The sequence below is a fragment of the Sarcophilus harrisii genome, chromosome 1 (genome assembly GCF_902635505.1).
Source record: "Sarcophilus harrisii chromosome 1, mSarHar1.11, whole genome shotgun sequence".
Lineage (NCBI taxonomy): Eukaryota > Metazoa > Chordata > Mammalia > Dasyuromorphia > Dasyuridae > Sarcophilus > Sarcophilus harrisii.
This window is the reverse complement of record NC_045426.1, coordinates 687,926,207-687,949,497: the sequence shown is the minus strand read 5'-3', so window position 1 is coordinate 687,949,497 and position 23,291 is coordinate 687,926,207. Positions and strand designations below refer to the sequence as shown.

General features: G+C 42.7%; 1 protein-coding gene and 1 long non-coding RNA gene across 2 annotated transcripts in view; one reads left to right on the top strand and one right to left on the bottom strand.

The window, feature by feature from the left end:
• Positions 1–4,153: 4,153 nt before the first annotated feature.
• Positions 4,154–9,007, bottom strand: LOC116420827. Its single transcript, XR_004231286.1, has 3 exons — positions 8,884–9,007; positions 7,878–8,351; positions 4,154–4,380 (listed from the first exon to the last, which is right to left on the bottom strand). It is a non-coding gene; the product is annotated as an uncharacterized LOC116420827 (long non-coding RNA).
• A 74-nt stretch (positions 9,008–9,081) lies between these two features.
• The window catches only part of PPTC7 (protein phosphatase targeting COQ7), a 37,833-nt gene continuing 23,623 nt past the window's right edge, over positions 9,082–23,291 (top strand). The window contains exon 1 of the mRNA XM_031948569.1: positions 9,082–9,712. Coding sequence (XP_031804429.1) covers positions 9,481–9,712 — 232 coding nt within the window. The 5' untranslated portion in view covers positions 9,082–9,480. The remainder of the gene's footprint in view (positions 9,713–23,291) is intronic.

Genomic DNA, 23,291 nt, shown 5'->3' with positions numbered 1-23,291 from the left:
GGAATGTAACAGGAGGAGGACAGAAAAAAACACGGGTCTCTGGAGTATCCTGCAAAATGTCAAAGCCAGGAGATCTTCTGAGAGGGCAGGGATCTGTTGCTTAAGATCCTGTCCTGAGCTCTGACAGACTACCTTGATCCTGAGAGTGGGGACCACCAAGATCCATTCCTTGAGCAAGCATTTAATCTTTCTGCATCTGTCAAAAAGATGGGGAAAGGACTTCTCTCCCTTCACCTATGTCTTCTCAGTGGAGGGAGGGAGAGAATCTGGAACTCCAACTTTTTATTTTTTTTTATTTTTTATTTTTTATTTAATAGCCTTTTATTTACAGGATATATACATGGGTAACTTTACAGCATTAACAATTGCCATACCTCTTGTTCCAATTTTTCACCTCTTACCCCCCCCCACCCCCTCCCCTAGATGGCAGGATGACCAGTAGATGTTAAATATATTAAAATATAACTTAGATACACAATAAGTATACATGACCAAAACATTATTTTGCTGTCCAAAAAGAATCAGACTCTGAATTATTGTACAATTAGCTTGTGAAGGAAATCAAAGATGCAGGTGTGCATAAATATAGGGATTGGGAATTCAATGTAATGGTTTTTAGTCATCTCCCAGATGGAACTCCAACTTTTAAAAACTATTGTTAAAATTGTTTTACATGGAATTGGGGGAAAATAAAATATGAAATAATGAAATAATCAGGTATTTTATGCCTCTAAATTTACATGCATATATATATATATATATATATATATATATATATATATATATATATTCATGACTAAGCAGGATCTTTTAACCTGGTCTCTGTGAATTTGCTGTAAAAAAAAATTTTTTTTAAGCTGTATGCCACTATAATTGGTTTTCTTTTTAACCTTACATATTTTATGTTCATGAATTTAAAAGCATGATTTGGAGAAGGAGCCCATGAGTTTCCCCAGCCTGCAAAAGGGGTCTGGGGATACATTAAAAAAATAAGAACTTTTGTTTAAAGAGAATTTGGGGAACAGTTTCGAAAGTCAAAAAGACCTGGGGATGAATCCCACCTCTGAAGAAAGCTTATGTGACCTTGGAAAGGCCATTCATTTCTCTGAACCTCATTTTCTGAATCTGTCAAATAAAGATAACAATACCTGTAACACCTACTTCTCAGGATTATTCTCAGGCTCAGAGGAAATCATATATGCAAAGGACCTTTGCAGACTTTAATGCATTATTCACCATGTAAATGTCAAGTTATTATTATAAGGCCCCCTTGTCATGTGACTGATGAAAGAAGAAACCAAATAACAATGAAAAATTTAGAACTTTATGTAGCATTATAGATTTGGGGCGGGGGGGGGGGCAGCTAGATGGTACCACAGTGCACAGAGCACCAGGCCTGAAGTCAGAAAGACTCATCTTCCTGAGTTCAAATCTGATCTCAGATACTTTCTAGCTGAGTGACCTTGCTTAAGTCACTCAGTCCTGTCTGTCTCAGTTTTCTCATCTGTAAAATACGCTGCAGAAGGAAATGGCCATAACCCCAAATGGGGTTATGACTGAAAACTGACTGAACAAAAATAGATTTAGAACTGGAAGTCATCTTAGAGCTTATCTTGTCCAGTTCCCTTCTTTTATAGAGGGGGAAAACTGAGACCTAAAAAAGTTATATAATAATAGCATCTATATTGTGTCTCTGTGTATCAGACAATGTGCTGAATGCTTTACAAATACACCCACAAAAACCTTAAGAGATGGGTATTAGTATTGTCCCCATTTTATGGTTGAGTAAAATGAGGCAAACAGAGCTTATATGACTTGCCAGAGTCACTGAAGACTGGACTTAAATCCATGTCTTCCTGACTTTAAGTCCGGCTCACTGCACAACCTTGGCCCTGGACACACAGGTAGAAAGAAGCAGAGATGAATGTTTGTGGCAGCCCTTTTTGTAGTGGCTAGAAACTGGAAACTGAATGGATGTCCATCAGTTGGAGAATGGCTGAATAAATTGTGGTATATGAATATTATGGAATATTACTGTTCTGTAAGAAATGACCAACAGGATGATTCCAGAAAGGCCTGGAGAGACTTACACGAACTGATGCTGAGTGAAACAAGCAGGGCCAGGAGATCATTATATACTTCAACAACAATACTATATGATGACCAGTTCTGATGGACCAGGCCATCCTCAGCTATGAGATCAACCAAATCATTTCCAATGGAGCAGTAATGAACTGAACCAGCTACGCCCAGAGAAAGAACTCTGGGAGATGACTAAAAACCATTACATTGAATTCCCAATCCCTATATCTATGCCCACCTGCATTTTTGATTTCCTTCACAAGCTAATTGTACAATATTTCAGAGTCTGATTCTTTTTGTACAGCAAAATAACGTTTTGGTCATGTATACTTTGTGTATCTAATTTATATTTTAATATATTTAACATCTACTGGTCATCCTGCCATCTAGGGGAGGGGGTGGGGGGTAAGAGGTGAAAAATTGGAACAAGAGGTTTGGCAATTGTTAATGTTGCAAAGTTACCCATGCATATATCCTGTAAATAAAAGGCTATTAAATAAAAAAAAAAAAAAAAAAAAAAAGAAAGAAGCAGAGACAGAATTTGTTGGAATACACAAATCCAGGACTTCACCTAGAGCTTCTCAATCTTTTTTGTGTAAGGGATCTCTTTGACAATCCATTCAATCAGTAAATAAGCTTTCATTAAGCTACAACTGTGTACCAGGCATTATGCCAGTGCTAGGGATAGAGACAAAAAAGACAGTTCCTGCCTTGGAGCAGCTTGAAATCTAATGGGGGAGACATGTAAATAAACAAGCTCTATGAAAGATCAATGGAAAAATAACTATGATTTTCATAATGATCAAGCCGATATATGTAATGAATACATTAAGAATTTAAATTTCTCAGAGCTGTTTCTTCTGGCTTGGCTGTCAGAGTCTTACACTGCAGCTTGAAAGGATAGATTCTTGACCTCTGTCTCCTGTGTATGTTAAATGAAGTGAATCAAAGATTGGAGAATCTGTCACAGAACTCTGGTCCTGGCCCCCCCCACCCAAACCCCGGTGATATGAAACAATCATTTAAGAACTGTTCCCATTCGTGGAATTGTCATGGGAAATCACTCAGGCTCTGGAAATTATTGTATTGTAATACATCTTTCCCCTCCCTTTATAATTTGTATATAAAATCTCTACCTTTCCTTTGACAGGTGGAGGTCAGCTGCCCAGGAGAACTTCCAGTTTGCAAACTCTGAAAGTGATTAATTAAACTGCCACTTAATCTCTAAAACCTGCCTCTAGGCCAGACAGTAAAATTCTGTTAATAAGAAATAATGAAAAGTAAGAGGGCACTAGAATTAAACCATATTGACAAAGGCTTCTTTTAAACTAGTTGGAAGAATTACCAAATTTCAGTTAGAGATTAGTGAAAGTAGGGGTTTGCTAGTTTGTTTTCCCATCGAAGGTCATGGACCCTGTGCAATTTATCTATGGACCCCCTGGTAGTCTGTATACCCCAGTTTAAGAGCCTCTTTATTATACCATGCCACCATTGTGAAAGTATCAGTTTCTTGTGTGACCCTGGGCAAGTCACTTAACCGTAATTTCCTTGGGGGAAAAAAGTATCAGTTTCCTCTATAAAATGAATGTAATTCTGTCTGCCTCATAAGGTAAAGAACAAATGAGATAATGCTTTGTAAACTTTAAGGCATTATGAAAATATATGTTAATATTTTGACAAAGCCCCATAGACATAATTGAATGCTACAGTGGATTGAATCCTCAAGTCAGGAAGATCTAAATCCAAATACAGCCTCAGATTAGCTGTATGACTTTAGACAAATCACTTAACTGACTTTCGATCTGCCTATCATCAAACTTACCTGTCTTGGTCATTGTGAGGATCATGTAAGAGCTTTGTAACTTTTAAGTGCTATATAAATGCTGGCTACTATTATTATTTGACTGATGGAAACATCAATCAAGCTCAGCAGAGATTTAAAGTTTTCCATTTTCATGAGGTCATAGATTAAGGCTGAGAAAGGACCTAGGAGTCCTCTAGACCAATGTCACCCTGGTTCAAGGGTGTCAAACAGAATAGAAATGAAATCCTACAGGTCACACAATGACTTAGAAAACCACATGTTAATGATATCTGTCCTCCTCAGTATTTTTAATGGTATTGTTAAGTACTTCCCAGTTACATTTTAATCTGGTTCCAGTCCTACTGGGAAGTGCTACAGATCTTCGTTCAAGGCCGGGAGAGGGGTAGAGGGTGCCCATTTGTCACTTCTGTGGGCCTGGCTCACGTCAGGATCCAGGTTTTCCTCGGCAAGGTCGAATATAGCTAAAGCATGTTCTGAAAATGAAAAAAACACATGGAAAATTTCGAGGTGGCCAACAGCAGAGTTGGTGATACTATTTAAAAGCAATGTGTCCTTGGAGCAGCATAAGCCTGACAGCTTGCCTAAGCCTTGCAGGGAGGGCAGGGAAGGGGGGGGGGGGTGTCTGTGTTCCCTAATTTGAAGGAGTGAACTTTCACACACCTGGCAGAGAAAGGGAACGATGTCCAAGGGGAATCATTAGGACTGCAACTCCTCTTTTGGCTCCCCTCCTGGGCAGTTCAGGGGAAAAAATAATTCATCCAAAGGGCACTACCTTATTTGGATTAACAACGCTTTAAAAAATAAAGGCATTTCCCCCTTAGATTTACAACTGAAAGGGACCTAGAAGTAATCTAGTGCAGTCCTCTTACTTTTCTTTTTCTTTCCATTGAGACAAAGTAGCCCTAAATGCCCAAAGCACCCAACATCCTCATTCTCAGAGTCACACCCTCCCTAGTGCTCCCCACCCCCAATACTATCCTTTCATAGGAAATATGAGTCCTAGCTGGAAAGGTTGTATGGGCAAAAAAAGGAGGGAAGGGGGAAGAAGGATGAAGAGGAAAGAAAAGGATCTATCTGGCAGGATGGCTACATAGAGGACCACGAGAGGCTCCTTTAGCCCTCCCTTAATCAAATCTGTCTCGACTCCTCTCCCTCAGCCATCCTCTCTGGGATGCCCTTTCCATTTCAATTCATGCCATCATCTTACCTAAAAAACCCCACCCTCCATCGTGGTCCCCTATCAATATTCCCTTTTGTGTGAGGACACCAGTTCCATATCCCAAAGCACCATGGATCATCCTAGAGAATGAATAACCCAGGGGAAAAAGGTGTACACAAAGCTCAGGGGCCAGGAGAGGGTAAGCTAGGATCTAGGGAAGAAATAAACAACCTTGTTTTCATTTTTTCTGATCTCAGAAGGGCCCCCCCGACACACACCTCCCCAAGACTTCAAGGTGGTGGTGGGGGAAGTCTCTCTGTAATTGAGTTCTCCAGACTCACAGTCAGTACCCCCAAAACTCCCCAGCTCTAACTTGGAGTGTCACAGATCAAGATGGAGATTTTCTCACCCAAACCATGGCTGCTCACAATTACTACTAGATGGGGCAGCTGGTAGCTTCTGGATGACCAGATGTGAGGCTCTGAAAGTATCTCTTTCCCATCCACTGCTCCTTTACAGAGTACCGGTCTAAGTTTTTGATTAAGGTTTCAATGACCAGTTCCACAATGGTGGACTCTTGACAATCCTCTGCATCTGCAGAATGGCACTGTTCTGTGATGTCCTTGGGTCTGGGAGGCAATTAGTCTGTTGGCATCTGGGGCAAGTCCCCAAGGGACTATTTTCAGCCTGCTAGTGCTTCTGAGACAAAAACAAGGATGTTACCCCCACATTTTCAGGTAGTACAGAAAGAAAGGAAGCAATTGACCCAATATCATACAGGTCATGGAGTCAAGTGATCTGATCCCAAAGGCAGCATTCTTTACACTAAACCACATTGCTTCCATCAAACAAATAAAAAAGGGGAAGAGTAGAAAGGGGTTATAATATAATCCAATCTAATAAGTGTTTATTAAAGGTCAAAGAAGTTCAAATTGGGCAACCAGGTGGCTCAGGGGATATAGTTCTGGACCTGGAGTCAGGAGGACCTTAGACACTTATTAGCAGAGTGACATCACTTCTCTTTGCCTCAGTTTCCTCATCTGTCAAATGATAAATGAGCTGGAGAAGGAAATGGAAAACCAATTTAGAATCTTTGCCAAAAACACCTCAAAAGGCTCATGAAGAAGTCTCTTCACCATGTTTACCTCAGTCTCCTCCTCTGCCAAATAAAATGGAGACAGAAATGGCAAATCACTCCAGTATTTCTGCCAACGAAACCCCAAAGGGGGTCATGAAGAGTCAGATACAACTGACCATCAACATGGTAGGTGCTGGGGATACAGAAACAAACCCTAAAGCACTTCACACAAACTGTTAAGTGTGTAGCTACAAATCTTTTTAGCCACCTGCACATGTTGAGTTATGAATTCTCTTATTAACTGGATTATACATATCAAGCTAATTTAAGTCCCATGACTGATAAGACCTTTCCAATCACAAACTATTGTGCTGTTGTTCATTCATGTCCAACTCTCCGTGAACCCATTCTGTAGTAGTTACAGAAAAGAAAAAAGGAATAAAACTGTGAAAACTCTTGTCCAAACCTGTCTCTTCAGGCATGAGTAGCCTGCAGGGTTGTTTTTTTTTTTTTTTTTTTTTTTTTTTTTAACAAAAGGTGATGGGAAAGGGCAATTGTTTTCAACTTTCTTCGGTATCCTGGATCAGCATGTCTGAACAGCAAAGACAGGGTTTGGGAAAAGCCCTGTTGTTGATTTGATGGTGCTGAGTAACGTTTGCCTAATGCTTGAAAGTTTCAGAGGTTAGCACCTTTGAAGATGAGCTTCATCTCCCGCGAGCTTATCATAACAGTGCCCAAGGACACAGAAGTGAGAAGCCTGAGAGACCATCATCCCAGCAAGAAGTGAGCTGAAAAAATCCGAGAAGTCTTTTTATGCCCATCTTCCAGACGAGAAAACTGCGGTACAAGCGAGGTAGATAACTTGGCCGTGCTCCCGTCACCGGTCCTGGAGATGGGAATTAAAGGCTAGGGGACTTCAGGTTTCGTCCGCTGGGTCTTCTACCCGGGAGGCTCTCCTGGGACAGGTGTGAAAGGCGCGGAGAGAGGCGGTCTGGTTCAACTTAGGACTGCCCTTTCTGGGAAAACTTGGCCTCCATAATCACTTGACATTAATCTGCACATCTTTTAAGATTCCAGACCAACCAGCTCTTAGTGGCCTGAGGTTCTAGGACGCAGCATTCCCCACGCTGACCCATTTGGAGACACCGCTACGGATGGGACTAGGGGCAAAGTGCGATTTGGCCAGTGTTCTTTTCCCAGCCTTCACAAGCTTCTGGCCACGTTTCCCAGTCCCTGCCCTCAAGGGGCGAAGAGTCTGCTAAGAGGAAACGGGATGTAGACGGAGATAGAAAGGACACTGGACAGATAGTGGCAGGGACAAAGCGCAGAGCCGGGAAAAGGTGCTCGGGGAACATCTGAGAAGACAATTTCCCAGGCGGAGGGGCCGGGGCCGGGGCGGAATCCCGCAAAAGCCAACTCCAGGAGGACACCCTCCCGGGGCTGGGTCTGTTTGGGCCAGAAACCGCGAGACTGGCATAAGAAATACGGTCATTATTGTCTGGGCAAAAGAAGCCTTCCCTGCCTCCTTCCTCACCCAGCCCTGCTCGCTGGGCGGGCCTTGCCCCTCTACCGCGGGCCTGGATGCAGAGCGCTGCGGAGGAGGAGGAGGAGGAAGGCAGGCGAGCCCCCGCCGCGGTCCCTCCCTGCAGCCACCGGAGCACAGCACAAGGGCAGCCCGGGCGCTTGCGCTCTGCCTCGGCGTCCCCGGGTAAAAGGGAGACGGTGCCGCTTACCTCCCCGGGCCGGCGCGAGGGTCAAGCGCGAGCATCTCGGCCAAGGCTTAGCCGGAGTAGGTGCTTCAGCTAGCCCCGTGCGCGCGTCACGGCCCCGGAACCCCACCGCAGCCGGGTCACGGCGGTGCTGCGGGGAGCGTTGGCCACTTGGCCCCATTCTACAGATGAGGCACGGAAAGATTGGGGCCAAGGAGCCCAAAGGGCCGATCCCGCCTCGGACACTCCGGGGCCGCTTCACTTCTCGGGGGACGGACAGGGTCTACAGAGCCCAGAGCTCCCCAGAGCGGCGGCTCCAAAGCTACAGCTTGGGGGAAAGGATGGGGGCACCAGAGGACTACAAATCCCAGGGGGTAGCGCGACCCGCGGGGCTTCTTGGTCAGGAGTCAGAGCTAGTGCTTTTAGCCCGCTAAAAGTAGAGACCCAGCGTAATCCAGTCAGACCCGGATGGGGGCGGGGCCCGCGCGGGGTTTGGGCCTGGGGGAGAGAGAACTGAGAAAATGAAGCGGGAGGGGGCGGGGGCCCGCGTAGGGGTTGGGGTGTGTCGGAAAGAGGGGAGGGGAGAGGGGAGGAGGCGGGGCCTGCGTCCTGTGGAGTAGGAGAGGTAGGGAAGAAAGCGAGAAGGGGCGGAGCCTGCGCATCAAGTGATGCTGAAGGGCCAGAGCTAGGGAGAGAGAAGAGGTAAAAACTGAGAAATGGTCGTGGGGGCGGGGCCTGCGCCTTGGCAGAAGCTGGAAGGAGCGGATGAAGTGACTTGTAATTGGGGGAAGCTGTGAGGGGAGGGCGAGGCCCATGTATTTCGCTAAGGAGAGGGATGGGTGGTGGAGGTTGGCCTCTGACCGTGGGGCGGAATTTCCTACTCGAGGGGTGGAGAGAGAGCGAAAGAAAAGTATATAGAAGGGGCAGGGCTTACTGAAAGAGGGAGGAAAGAAGGGAAGATGGGGCGGGGCTTACTATTCTTTAGACTTGGGAAGGGAGGGAACTCCTGATGGGGCGGGGCTTATCTTACCTAGGACAAACCGAGAAGGGGAGAGTAGAAGAGAGTGGGGAATAGAAGGGAAGGAAAGGAGGAAAGGGGCGGAGTTTAGCCTGAGAGAATCCGAGGAGAAAGAGCGGGCGGGGGCGGGGCGCGGGCGCGAGGCAGGGGCGAGGCCTAGGCCGCGGCCGTTGGCGGTTGGCCGCCGGCGGTTGGCGGCGGCGGGGGGCGGGGCCGGGGCCGCGGCCGGGGTGTAGGCGGCGCTGCCGGCTGGCCCCGGAACACGCTTAGTGGAGCGGAAGATGGCGGCGGCCGCGGCGGAGGCCGCTGGAGCTGAGGTCGAGCAGAGGTGGAGGCAGCCCGGGCTCTGACCCCAATCCGGCTCTGGCTCCGGCTCCGGCTCCGGCTCTGGCTCCGCGGGCGCTCTCGGCTGGGACTCGGCGCTCCCCGGAGGAGGAGCGGGCGGGCGTCCCGGCGGCAGTGGCGGCCCCGGCCGAAGAGCTGCGGCAGCAGCAACAGCAGCAGCAGCGGCGGCGGCGGCAGCAGCAGCAGCAGCAGCGAGCGACCGGCTTGGGGCTTCCCCTACGGGGCCCCCGCCTCGGGGCGGCGGTGGCCGCGGCCGCGGCGGCGATGTTCTCGGTGCTGTCGTACGGCCGCCTGGTGGCCCGGGCCGTGCTGGGCGGCCTCTCGCAGACCGACCCCCGGGCGGGCGGCGGCGGGGGAGCCGGCGGCGGGGACTACGGGCTGGTGACGGCCGGCTGCGGCTTCGGCAAGGACTTCCGCAAGGGCCTGCTCAAGAAGGGCGTCTGCTATGGGGACGACGCCTGCTTCGTGGCCCGCCATCGCTCCGCCGACGTGCTGGGTGAGTCGGGCCCCCGGCCGGAATCGGCCCGCGCCATCTCCATCCTCCGCGCCGGCCTCCCCTGGGCACGTGCGCGCCGGGCCCCGCAAGGTCACTCGGGGACGCGACCCCCGGCCCGTGCGTGCGGTCCGGCCCTGCCCCCGAACAAGGCCCCGAGACCGGATGGCCGGAGGCCCTGGCCGGCCGGCGGGCCACAGGTGCCTCGGGCCTAGGCCCCCGGGCCGCGGGGCTGCTGCGAGGGCCGCACCGGCACCGGGTCGGGGGCGCCTCCGGAGCTTTGCTGGCGGGGTCTGGCCGGTGTGGGCGCTTAGAAGTGCCTCCGAAAGCTGGAGCCTTCCCTGTCAAGTGAAGGACGCGGTGACTTTGAACTTGGGTTCAGGTGTCAGACAGCCGGGCTACCGCCCAGAGGGGGGGAGCGGAGTTGGGGAGCCACCCCGTGGGCTCCAGAGACGGCAGGAAAGTTCAGACTGGGGGGATATCGCTACAACTTTCCCCTTTTCCGCGTTTTCTTTTACGCTCTTCTGCTCTCGGCCCCTGGAGCCCGAGCAGCCGCTGTCAGCTGATCCCGTTAGGGTCTCGCGCCACCCCCGAGTGACCAAGGACGGTTCGCTGGCCTGGGAGAGACCAAAACAGGCTCCGGGCTTACGCGGCCTTCTTTTCACCAGCGCTGTCACAAGGTTCCCTTTTCCATCGCTCCTGAAGCGTGCTCTGCCTTCCCCTTTCAGCTCCCTCCCTCCCTCCTTGTGGTCCAGAGGCAGCGACGGTAATGCAGGTCTTCAGAAGCTACGCACTCGGCCTCGGGTCCGGAGGAAACTTCCCCTCTGAGTTGGGAAAAGTTGCATGGAGCTGATGCTCCGTAAAGTGGTGCTGGATAGTACCCAGAGCTTTCCCTGCGTCATGTGGCTCAGCCCTCGCAAGAGTTAAAGAGGAAGCGCAGACTCTAGTTCTGAGCCCCCTTTTACAGGAGGGGTAAACTGAGGCTCAGAGCAGCCAGGTGGCTTGCCTGTGGTTACACAACTGGCTTTTATGTTCCCCTTTCAAGTTTGCCAAGCACTTTGCATGCGCTGTCTCTTGTCAGCTTCCCCTTGACCCTGTGACTTGGGACTGTCAGCGCGCTCATCCCCACTGTTTGGATGAGAGCTAGTGATTTGTCCATCTTGACGGTAGGAAGTTCTAGACACCCAGGGCCCTCGTGGCTCATGAGGACGGGGTTCTTCCCCTGCATCATCATTTACACAGAGTAAAGAGAAAAAACGGTAAAGACGGGGTGGGGGTGGGGGCTCCTCAGTCATGAAACACTGGCAGGTGCACCTGGTCCTCAGAACAATCTTGAGAGGGAGGTGCTATCACTCTCATTCCTGTCTTTTGATGGGAAAATAGAGCCCTCTAGAGAGCCAGGGACTCTCCCAGGTAAGCACTGCATTGAGAGAGCCCAGTATTTGAACTCAGATCTTCCTGAGAAGGTCCAAGTGCTATATACATTTTACCACCCACCTTTATTTGTTAAGCACTTATTAGGGCCAGGCACAGTGCTCAGGACTATGGGTACAATAAGTAGGTCCTTGTAAGAGCTGTTATGGATGGAATAGTTGGAAGGAAGTCTAGGAGGGGAACACTTTTTTGAGAGTGGTTGGATAAGCTATATTCTCAGAGGAGTAGAATTTCAATCAGATTGCTGATGCATCCACAGTATTTCCTAACAGAAGCTTTGGAGTTATAAAAACAGTGCCGAGTGAGATTTGTCAGTATAGCAGACTGAGATTGAGGAAGGTTTTAGGTCCTTGGTAATACTTGAATTGGACTTCAATTTGTGCAGAGGAATTCACCAGAGGAAGCAGGAGAATGAGCCTGATGAGGCCTAGGGGACAGTATGGGCAAAGACAAAGTAGGAAAGGGCAGAAATTCAAGGCTAGGCCAGCTTGCCTGGAGAGCTGAATTAGCTTTTTTTTTTTTTTTTTTTAAGAAATTTCCTCCTCCCCTCCACTGCCAGTTTCCTAGCAAATGATCATGCTCTGCTGCTGTGTACACCCCAGGCCCAGGAGAAACTGAACTGAGACTGAGACTGTGGAGATCGTGAACGTAGGCAGTGAGTGTTGGTTCCTCCTCCTCTAGAGCTGGACTGGAGTGGCAGGTCATTAGCACTTTTGCATACTGAGACCCCTCAACCTTCGATTTCCAGAAAACATGTTCTTGAGGATGAAAGCATTTCTTACTTTTATGATAACCAACAATTCTTCAGTTTGGGCTGCAGGGACTTCTGGACTCTGGAGCAAAAGCTACTAGTAGTGAAAGTGTTTCTTTTCATTCCTGAAAAAGAGATAACTGTTTTGTTTCTTCTATTCAGAAGTGATTTGGCCTGTTAGTCATGCAGTGACTAAAGTGTGCCAGAGAACTTGGTATTTGACATTCTTCTGCTGGGAGTCCTCACTGAATTTCTTTTGGGAAAAGCCAGGCACTGTGGTTTAGAGGTGGGTGTGGTGAGACATAAGAACCACTCCCTGCTGCTAGAACATTGGCATAGGCCGCACTTACTCTTGGTTTAGACAGAACTGAGCCAGTGCCCACAGGACTTTGTCCCCTTTTGTCCTTCCCACCTATAACTGTCTCTGGCTTCTCTTATACTCCAGTCAAGAGCTAAGAAGGACATCACAATATGAGACTCATTTAACTTTTTTTTGTCTTGACCCAGTATATAATCACTTGGCTTGTCTATAACATACACACATATTACCATAGGGTAAATTTCACTTCTATAATTCTGCCAACTTAAAAAAATGTACATATGAATTTGAAATCTTTTTGGTCTAGTGCCTGCCTTGTACCTTCTCTTTCCTCTGTCTCTCAAATAGTTAGCTCTCTACTATATGAATCATAACTGAAATGTAACAGAAGTTCCCTCAGTACACACCACCAGAACATTTAAATGCAATTTTTTTTTCCAAAAGGGTCAGCACAACATACTGTGTAACATCTTATCTTAAAATATCTTTTAAGATTTTCATACTCTAAATTGTATCATTTAAACTTGATTGAACCCACTAGAGAGATCAACCTCAAAAACAGAGATAATGTTATGTCAGCTTTTGCGCATAATTTGAATAGTGACAGGGAACATTTTACTGTCTCATTTATATTGGCATTGTGCTAGGTTTCAAAGTAATTGTGACTTGGGGTGGTGAATGACCTAAAAATGTAAAGTTTGGTAAGGGCAGAAGCAGTGTGCTGTAGTCAAAATGAATAGAATGGATGGGGATGTATAGGAAGCAAGGAAGGGGTGCTAAGTTTGTGGCCAGAGCACCTGAGTTCATGTCTGGGTTTTGTCACTTAGGATTTTTACCTCTGTGACTTAATCTCTCTGACTCACTGAGCCTCAACTTCCTCATGTATGAAATATGGAAGTTAAAGTAGCTGATTTCTAAGGTACTTTCCTCTAAATCTAAACTAATAAACACCTAGGGAACTTGAAATCCCCTGAAACTTTTTCAGACTGTGTTCTAACTGTACCTCTCAGCTGTTACTTCTGAAGTTAAATTGTTTTAACCCAAGTTTAGATTTTTACATTCATCCTTGTCTACTGAATCTCATCTTATTCAATTCAGCTCTAGCCTGTCAAGAGCTTTCAAGATCCTGACTCTGTGATTTAGTTCATTAACTACCCCTCCTAATTATAAGACATCTTCAGATTTGATGATTGTGTCTAACTTAAATCATGAATAAAAATGTTAAAACAGCACGAGGTGAAGCACAGATCCCTGGAGCACTCCACTGGAGACCTATTTGCAAGTAAATCTTTGAATCCTTACTGAAGAGTCTTTGAGTTTGGGCTATTTAGTCAATTCTGAATCCATTTAACTATATTATCATTTAGTCCATGTGGCCTCATCTTTTTCAAAAGAATAGTATTAGTCAAACACTTGACTAAAATCTAGGTCAACTGTGTCTCTGGAAGCCCTGATCTCCTAATTTAGTAACCCTGTCTACAAAGGAAGTCATATTAGTTCTTCTGAGTCTGCTTTTGGTACTGCCTTTTTGTCATCTCCATTTCCTTTTCTAGATGTTCACTTAATGTTCTTTATGACCTTTTCCAGAATTCTGCAGGAATCAGAGTCAAGCTCAGTGGCCTCTATAGTTTGCAGACTCTGTTCTCTTTCCTTATCTGAAAATCAAGACTTTTGTCATTTTGCCCTGCACTTGTGCAGCACCTTACTTTGTCTCTCCAGTCTTTCAGATGTCCTTGATAATGCTCCACCCTTCAGCTACCCCAGGATGTAATTCTCCTGGACCAGATGATTTGAATTCATTGAGGGCTGCTAGGGGCTTTCCTTGCATCTCCTCACTTAGCTAGGTAAGTATCTGAGTGTCTGTTTCCTCTTGGCCATTCTAGTCCTGGTCTTTCCAGACCAAAGATAATTTTCCCTGACAGAAAACAGAAGCAAAATGAGAAAGCTCTACCTTTGCTTTGTTGTTAGTTACCATTGTCCCTTCCACCCCAAGCTGAGAAGGATTTGTTGAAAAAGTCCCAGCTCAGCTCCGTTACCTCCAGGAGCGAATTCAAAACATTCATAGACCCTCACATCCCTGCTTTCTCCTGCCCTCCCAGGTTTCTGGGACCTTGCAGTCTTTTTGATCCAGTCACATCCATCTGCTGCCTGTTCCACAAATACCACTCTCCATCTCTCAGCTCTGGGCATTTTCTCTGGTTGTCTTTCCTTCCTCATCTGGACTAGCTGGCCTTCCTGACTTCAAGTCGAAGCTAAAATTCTACTTTCTACAGGAAGCTTTTCCTAACAACTCCTCTTAATTTCAGTGCTTTTTCCTCTTTAGTTATTTAGTCTTTATCCTGTATATACTCATTTTGTGTATGTATGTTTGCATATTGTCTCCCCCATTAGAGTGTAAGTTTCTTGAGGGCAGGGACGATCTTTTGCCTCTTTTTGTATCCCCAGACCTTAGCACGGTGCCCAGCATATATAATAGACACTTAATAAAGCTTGATCAATAGATATTTTGCCTTATGGCTATTTTGTATATCTTGCCCTGGGCATTCTCTAAATCATTCTCCTCTTCTTCCCCCTACCCCCCAATAAGTTCCAGAAGCTCAGGAACCTTGTCTTATTCCTCTTTATATTTCTTGTAACATTTGACACATTGTATTTAGTAACATTTCATAGGTTATTTTAAAATGGCTTGTCTTTAGAACTAGTTTATTTTATACCAGTTCAATCTCATTATTTTTATAGGCATCTCCTCCTTAAAGACAATTTTTTAAATGATACTATCCAGCTGGACCACCTACCTTACCAACCCTTGCTCACTTGTGCCTGTGTCTGAGAATCAGATTGACATTCATGGCAAAAGTTTGTTGTTGTTGAAGATGTTATAAAGTAAGTACTAGAGATCTTAAGGTCATTCTTTGTAAAAATTCCAACATTCCCAATGTGCTGTCTGCAAGAGGGAGGAGGGAATGTTCAGAGGAGGGGAATAAATGATTTGTGAAGGTGATGGGGAAGGTCTCCATGGGCTCTCTAGCCATTTAGTTGTGTTTAGATTTTAATAGGGAGTTTCCAACTTTTGGGGAGCATTAGCAACATCCCGACGTGAATCACTCAACTTGACAATTTGAACGGTCCCTCACTGTCCTTCCCAGGGCAATCCATAATTTAAAGCAATTCTCACTGTGACGTATCCGAGGGGAGCAGTGATGTACAGTCAGGGCAATAAAGTTCAGGTTTGGAAGCCTCAGGGAGAAGGCTTCTGGTGCTACCAGCCATAAAGGGGTGGAGCCAAGGAGGAGTGTCAGCTAGGCTTTGAGAGAGATTGGCCATTAAGGACCAAGAGGTTCAGAGATTTGGCCACAACATCCCCTGTCTGTTACAATTAGAAGAAGAATTTGTAAAATGTTTTGAGAATTTGGGCAGGCCTGTTACAGGAAATAAGTATGTGACTTGTACTTTGAATAGGCTGATACTCATCAGAATGTGTATATTTTGGTCTTGTATTCTATAATCCCTTCCTTGGTTATTGTTTTTTTTTTTTTCCCAATCACTCCTTAAAAGTACTAAGTTTGGAATGTCAGTTCCTCATTTCATTAGATGAGGTTAAGAAAAAAAACAAGTACTCGAAACCAGAATGAATGATCAAGGAAGTGTCACATCTGTGGTTCAGTAGAGAATATAGTATTCTCTGGCTTACAAAGCATTATAGCTGACTAGTCATTGTGGGATGAATTTTTCTGAATTCTCTCAATTGTGCTATGACTTCTTGAGATTATACTACTGGCATTAAAATCTTGATTTTTTACAAAAAATGAATTTATATTTTCCTCATACAGAATATAGTTTTTATATTGTTTAATTTGGATTTTTCTTTTTTTTTTTTTTACAGTGAGGAACATTTTACTTTCCCCAGATTTTGCATTTTAATTTTAGAGGCACTTTGTATTTTTTGTTCATCAGAGGTCTTAGTTTTCTTTCACTGATTACCAGCCTCTTTCATGTAGTTAATCTGTAAACTAGTACAAAGGTCCTCGGACAGTGGCTATTTACAGAACTGAGATGAATCTTGCTGTAAAGTAACTGATCTTTATTTAATGATTAGAACTATAATAACTAGGATAGTAAAGGTATCATAATAGCCAGGATTGTAAAAGTATCCACCCAAAGTTTGATTTGTAGCAAAAGGTCACTGCAGGTCTTACCTGGCTTTTTATATCATCTGAACTTTAGTATAGTTTTATGAAATATCAGAAAGACTTACCTTCCATAGTTGTAAAAATGTCTACATGGAGTTTGCTCCCCTGTGTGACTCAAGAAGCAATAGTATTAGGCCAAAAAAATTTGCCTTTTAATGTAACAAATAAAACTTTGTCAAGTTCAAGTTAATTGGATTGGATCATTTGGATCATTTTATACACGTTCAGTGTACTGTAGGAAAGCTTTAAGCTTTACATGGTGTCTTGTTTAAAATAATTATTTTAATATTGTCCAACTTAAAATGAAAAATGCTAACTGTTCTCTGACAAGTGATTGTCTGCATATAGATTAAAGCATACTTTTTTTTTTACTTTTTTTTTTCTTGAGGGTTGTTTTTGGGGGGAGATGTTTTCTTTTTCAGTATAACTTTTATGGAAATGTTTTGCATAATTTCACATGTGCCTTCTCAATGAGGGTGTGGGGGGCAGGGAGGGAAGAAAGGAGAGAATTTGGAACTCAAAGTTTTTTTTTTTTAAATATTAAAAATTGTTTTACATGTAACTGGGGAAAAATAATACTATCCCAAAAAGGGATCTGTGTTTTGAAATTAATTCTGGGGATTGATACTTTTCTGGAAAATAGTGTGAAACATTAGACTAATAATAATAGCCATTTGTGAAATAAATATACCAGAAGGCTGTGTTTTGGGTGCCTTTGTGTGCACCATTAACACACATGAATGTTTGATGGAAAATTGGTTTGCTTTTAATGGTTTCCAAAAACCTAGCCTAGGATTACCAAATCTGCCTTCATCTACATGCAGGTCTACTTCTTCAGTGAGGCTAATCAGTAGATGAAATAGTTTAAGTTCAATAAATTTATTTTTGTTTTTTACTTGGTCAAAGATATTAATTAATTAGATAAGGGGCAAAATAGCTTGTCTAGGCAGGCTTTCCCTGCCTCTTGCCCTGCAGGTGGGTAAAAGGGAAGCTGCTGGGACTAAGGCAGTCACATAAAGCTGAGAGCCTAAGGTCTTCTCTCACTTAGGAGGATTTTCTTTTAAATTTCCCTCAACATAGCTAAGTCTGCACCTGATAACATGGGACTAAACGACAAGCTTGGCCATCCCTGGCCAGTGGCTGAGAAAGCCCCAGATTTTCTATGCACAACTAGGCCAGCCTTGGCTTACTGAGAAAGATGGGTTGGCCTCCCAAGTGGGAGGACAGGTGCCTTCTCAGGCATTGGACAGTTTTGAAGAGAAAAGGTAGTTCTTTCACTTTTTGATTGCAGCTGTTGTGATTCTTCAGCTTTGTCTTGACATCTCAGAGTCCCTTTGTGACTCTGATTTAAGGCAGTGTAAAAGCGTTAGCAGTATTGAAGCAAACAAAACTTGTTTCCTTACTAGGTCATCTTTGCAGGTTGGTTAGTTATAATGACTCAATGCTTCTGGGAAATGAGGAAGTTTAATAAACATGATTATCTCAGTTGTATTCTACTATTGAAAATGGAGGAACTCTGATGGCTTGGGCAATAGTCTGTCCCTTTCACACATACTGAACCACTAACTTTAGTTTGTGTTTTGGTCTTGTGTCATTGGTCTTCAGTAACAAGGTGTTTGGGGATGCTTTGCTCTCCCACAAATTTCATTCAATTTTGCATTATTGTGGAACCCTTAAACCCAATATATCTACCTTCATTTTTAATGAAGGTATGGGTATCAACATTGAAAGGTTGGCTTGACTTTTTAGTGTTACATATGGAAAAATACAACATTTTACTCATGAATAAAAAAGAGGGAAGTAGCAGGAACTGGTCTTTTCACCTATGTCTATATCGGGGTCCTCAAAAATTTTAAATAGGGGTCCAGTTCACTGTCCCTCAGACTGTTAGAGGGCCGGACTATAGTAAAAACAAAAACTTTGTTTTGTGGGCCTTTAAATAAAGAAACTTCATAGCCCTGGGTGAGGGGGATAAACGTCCTCAGCTGCTGCATCTGGCTCACGGCTTAGTTTGAGGACCCCTGCTCTATATTATCATCTAGGAAAGATTGGACTTTCACAAAATATAGCTGTGGATCCTTTTCACTAAGTAAAAGTAGTCAAGTGGATAAATTTGAAACTTCTCTTAAATTAAGGCTTAATAATAATAATAATAGCTAGCATTTATATAGTACTTATTATGTACCAGGCACTGTACTAATCACAAATACTATCTTATATGATCCTCGCAATAACCCTTGGAAATGGATGTTCTCCCATTTTCAGGTGAGAAAACTGAGGGAAACCAGAGGTAAATGCTTTTGTTCAGGATCCTACAGTTTCTGAGGTCAATTTTGAAATTAGGTGTTCCTAACTCCAGGCCAAGTAGTAACATCCAATACATTACTTAGCTGCCACTAGATTTGGGGGGTTGGGGAGAAGATCTGGTAAGCTCTTATAACCGTAATAGGAGTCTTAAATTAAGTAAAAGAGGTTTGTATTTCAGAAATAAAGGATTTTTTTTTTAATCTTTTAGTTTAGTTTTGTTTTTTGTTTGTTTTTTAGTGTTCTGATTATGTAATTACTAAAACTGTAGAATTTGTTGGGAAAATAATATTGATGACTATAGTTGCTCCTTGAACTTTGATAGTGATGGTTTGATAGAATGAGGACAGAATTGAGATTCTAAAGATCTAAACCTTGCTGCTTAGAATCTAACCTGGGCAACCTCTCTACTACTCCATTTCATCCCCATCATCTTTAAGTGATATCTTAAGATCCCTTCTATTTCTAAATCCTTTGACCTACTAAATAATCAAATTTGTTTTGTAAAACCTCTTTTTTCTTGAATTAATCACAAAATAATGCTTTTAATGTTTTTTGTTTCACATTCTTCTTGAATAGTCAGAATCTCACTGTGTGTAAATATTTGAAATTCTTTAATTCAGTATACTTTCATTATTTTCAGGTAATAATACTAGTTTCTGTTTAATATCTAAATTGGAGGGGGCAGCTAGATGTCAGCTATGTGACATAGTGGATAGAGCAGCAGCCCTGAAGTCAGGAGGATCCGAGTTCAAATCTGGCCTCAAACACAACACTTTCTAAGAGCTGGGTGACCCTGGGCAAGTCACTTAATCCCAACTGCCTCAGAGAAAAAAAAAAAAAAAAAAAAAAAAAAACCTTGGAATTTCTTTGGTCTGAATACTTATTTGTAAGTAGATATAATTGTACATTTGTCTGTAACAAGAACATTCTGGAGGAAAAAAAGTCTATCTGACCTATAACTTCCTCAGTGTAAGGCAGTTCTTTAAAGTTGGCCTGAACTCCTGAGAGATAGACACATTGCTACTGAGTCTCAGAGGAAGCACTTGAACTCAGCTCAAAGTAGCCAGAAGTATTAGGAATGGAAGATTAGTGATGGCTAGGAGCCTTTTAAATTCTGCAGAGTGTTGTGTACATTTTATAGATATCACTCTGTCCTCACAGCCACTTTATGAGGTAGGCTTATTTTCTGATGAGGAAACTGAGGCACAGAAAGATTAAATGCCTTTCCCAGAGTCATAGAGTCTGAGACCTGATTTGAACTCTGACCTTCCTGACTTTAAGGCTAATTTGCTATCCATAAAATTTAATTTTAATAGGAAAGCTCCATCTATATACATACATATATATACACACTAATTTTCTAGTTCTTTAAGGATTTGAATTATTAGGGTATATTTAAAGCAGGGAACTTGCAATGAATAATTGATTTTGGCTGAAAGAATAAATTTGACTCTGTTTAGAATCTTTAAATTCATCCTTTCTTTTACTTTTGACACTTCAAATTATTTGTTTAGTAGAATTACAATTTGCCAATAGGCTTCATTGAGAAAACCTAAGTGGCTTGGTTGGACTTCTTCTCCATTGGGTCAGTTCAATCTAGCAAAATTTCATCAGGGCCTCTCTGTGGAAGACACTGTTAGGTTTAGGATCTACAAAGACAAACCAAAAAAAAATCCTTTTTTACTGTTAGGTTTAGAGTCTACAAAGGCAAAGCAAGAAAAAAATCCTTTTTTTAATGCAACTTTTCTCTAAAGTCTCACAAGTTCACTGCTCTAGCTCTTCAGCTATGCCCAACTTAGAGACTTCCCTGTGTTCCTGACGTAGATGCAGAGGGATTAGAAACAGTGTGCTAGCCTGTGATTAATGCCCAGAGTAGTTTACCTGTAGGTTGGCACTGTGGGGAAAGTTTTTGCCCAGGGAATAACTACTTCTCTTGCTTTTTTTTTTTTTTTTTTTTAAAGCGGCAAGATTATAATCTCTGTATTTCACTGCAGGAAAACTGGATTGTTAGCCAAAGTACTACTTTTTATCTTTTATTCTCTTTCGTGTAATTACTTGTAGGTATGGCATTTCCTGTCCTTTCTCTCATTTTAATCTTATTAAATCTTATAAAGGAATATTAGTATATTTTTAGCATTTAGGGAATGAGTTCTTCTGATGTCAGGTATTCTGTGACTTTGATGTCATGATCTCCACTAAGCAGATAGCTGTGGCCTATGTAAATATTAAAAATCTTTAAAGGGAATCCTAGGGATCTGAGGGTATTGCCTAATTTGTTCCCTTGCCAGGGAAACACTTGCTGTTTCAATTCAGTCCAATATGTAAAACCATGTAGAATCCTTCCTTCTTATACCACTTAAGTCACTTGGAACTTTTCTAGCATTATGAACCAGCCAAATTCTTAGCAGACTAATTGTTTTGGTTTACCCAATTTTTCCTCTTAAAATTTTGTTTTTATACCATGTATTCTTTTGTTTGTTTGCTCTGAGGTATTTAGGGTTAAATGACTTACCTAGGGTCACACAGCTAGGAAGAATGAAGTGTCTGGGACTGGATTTGAACTCAGATCCTCCTGACTTCAGGGTTGGTGCTCTATCCACTGTACCACTTAGCTGCCCCTATACCATGTAATCTGATGAGAAAGTCAACTTCTGGAAAAACTGTGAAGTGCTTTCAGGTGGTAGATGGTTAGGAATAAACATGTATTGAGTAAGTATGACTGAAACTCTGAGGTTTTATTTTAAATGTATATAAAAAGCAGAATATGCTTTGTTCTTACATCAATATGAAGATGAGTTGGATTTTTAAAATCAGTATTATGTGTTATCCTTCCTTAGGAATCTGGCAATAATAGGATGGGAAGTTGAAGCTATTGCTAGTTCTCGAGTCCTTCTATTTGGCTGAAGTTTGAAATAAACCTTTACTTATGTAGGTGGGCTTGTATGATGTATAATTGGAAGGCATTTTAACATGTAATCAAGTTTTGTTTTGAATTAATTTCAACTCGAGTCTCTTTCTCTAGAAGCAATTATACTACATTTTGCCCAGAAGCTTTAAAAACAAATTAGCATTTCATTAACTATTAACAGCTGCAGAAGCTGAATTTTTTTTTCTTTAAGTCCAGTAATTCTAGAATTAAGAATACAAATTTTATGAAATTTGTCAGGAGCAAAGCCTTCCCATAAATATACATATAAATATATTTTGGAAATGAAATTTTGTCCTTTGGCTTAAAAATTGGTTGTGAAAAGAAATTGTTCTTTTTGAACAGTACTATAAGATATGTTAAGAACTTTTAAGAGTTCCCTTGAACTTGGCTTTTTGAGTTGCCATATTTTCCACAAACACTGGACTCAGAGTAAAGTATTGTGAATCAGGTCATAGAAGGGCTTCAGAATATAGTTGACAAGTCCCAATGTTGATCTCATAAAACTAATATCCCAATTGAAATAATAATATTAAATAAAAATGGAATGTTTCTATCTTGCCTTACCATCAGTTTACTGTTATTTCAAGTGTGGGATTATTGTTTCAGTATATGAATGATTAGATTTGAGGTCTTAATGAAAAACCTTCAACTAAAGATTGGTGAGGGAGGTTATTAATGGAGACTTAAGATTATTGGATTCTGTTTCTTTAAACTGACATGGGTTTATGGAAAACTTGAGCATGAGAAATTATGTACCATTCCTGGGGAGAATTTGTTTTTATTATAAACAACTTTTAGGCTGCCAGTGCTGTATTCTTATTAGCACCAAAGGTATTGACTGAACAATGTTTTTGCTGTGATACTGAAATTCTGGATCAGAAATGAATGTGAAAATGCAATCAAAATTAAAAGGAAAACAGAAAACGGGGGCGGGGGAAGATTTTTATAGCAAATGTCTCCGATAAAGCTCTCATTTCTCAAAAATAGAATTGAGATAAATTTGTAAACATAAGAGCCATCCTCCAATTGAAGGGTGTAGACAGGTAGTAGTCAAAAGAAGAAGCCAAAGCTATCAGCCATATAAAAATGCTATAAATCGCTGTTGAGTAGAGAAATACAAATTAAAACAACTATGAAATACCACTCTACACCTATCCGATTGGGTAGCATGCCAGAAAAAGAAAATGACAAAATACTGGAGGAAATGTTAGAAAGCAGGGATACTAACTTGGTAGAGTTGTGAAGTGGTTTAACTATTCTGGGGGACAAATTTGGAACTACACACGAGGGGCTGTAAAACTGCATACCCTTTGGCCCAGAAAAATCACTTCTAGTTCTGTATCCTAAATATATTTTTTTTTAATTCAGAGGATCCATATTTAGAGCAGCTCTTTTTGTGATAGTAAAGAATTGGAAACTGAAGGAATGCCCATCATGTTTATTAAGTGGGGAATGGCCAAAAAAGATGTTTTTGATTGTGATAGAATATCATTGTACTATAAGAAATGACCAAGGGGATGGTTTCAAAAGATCTAGGAACTACTTATTATATAAAATGATATGAAGTAAAGTGAATCAGAAATTGTACACAAATAGTAGCACTGTTATTACACTAATCAACTATGAAAAACTTAGCTACTATGATCAACATA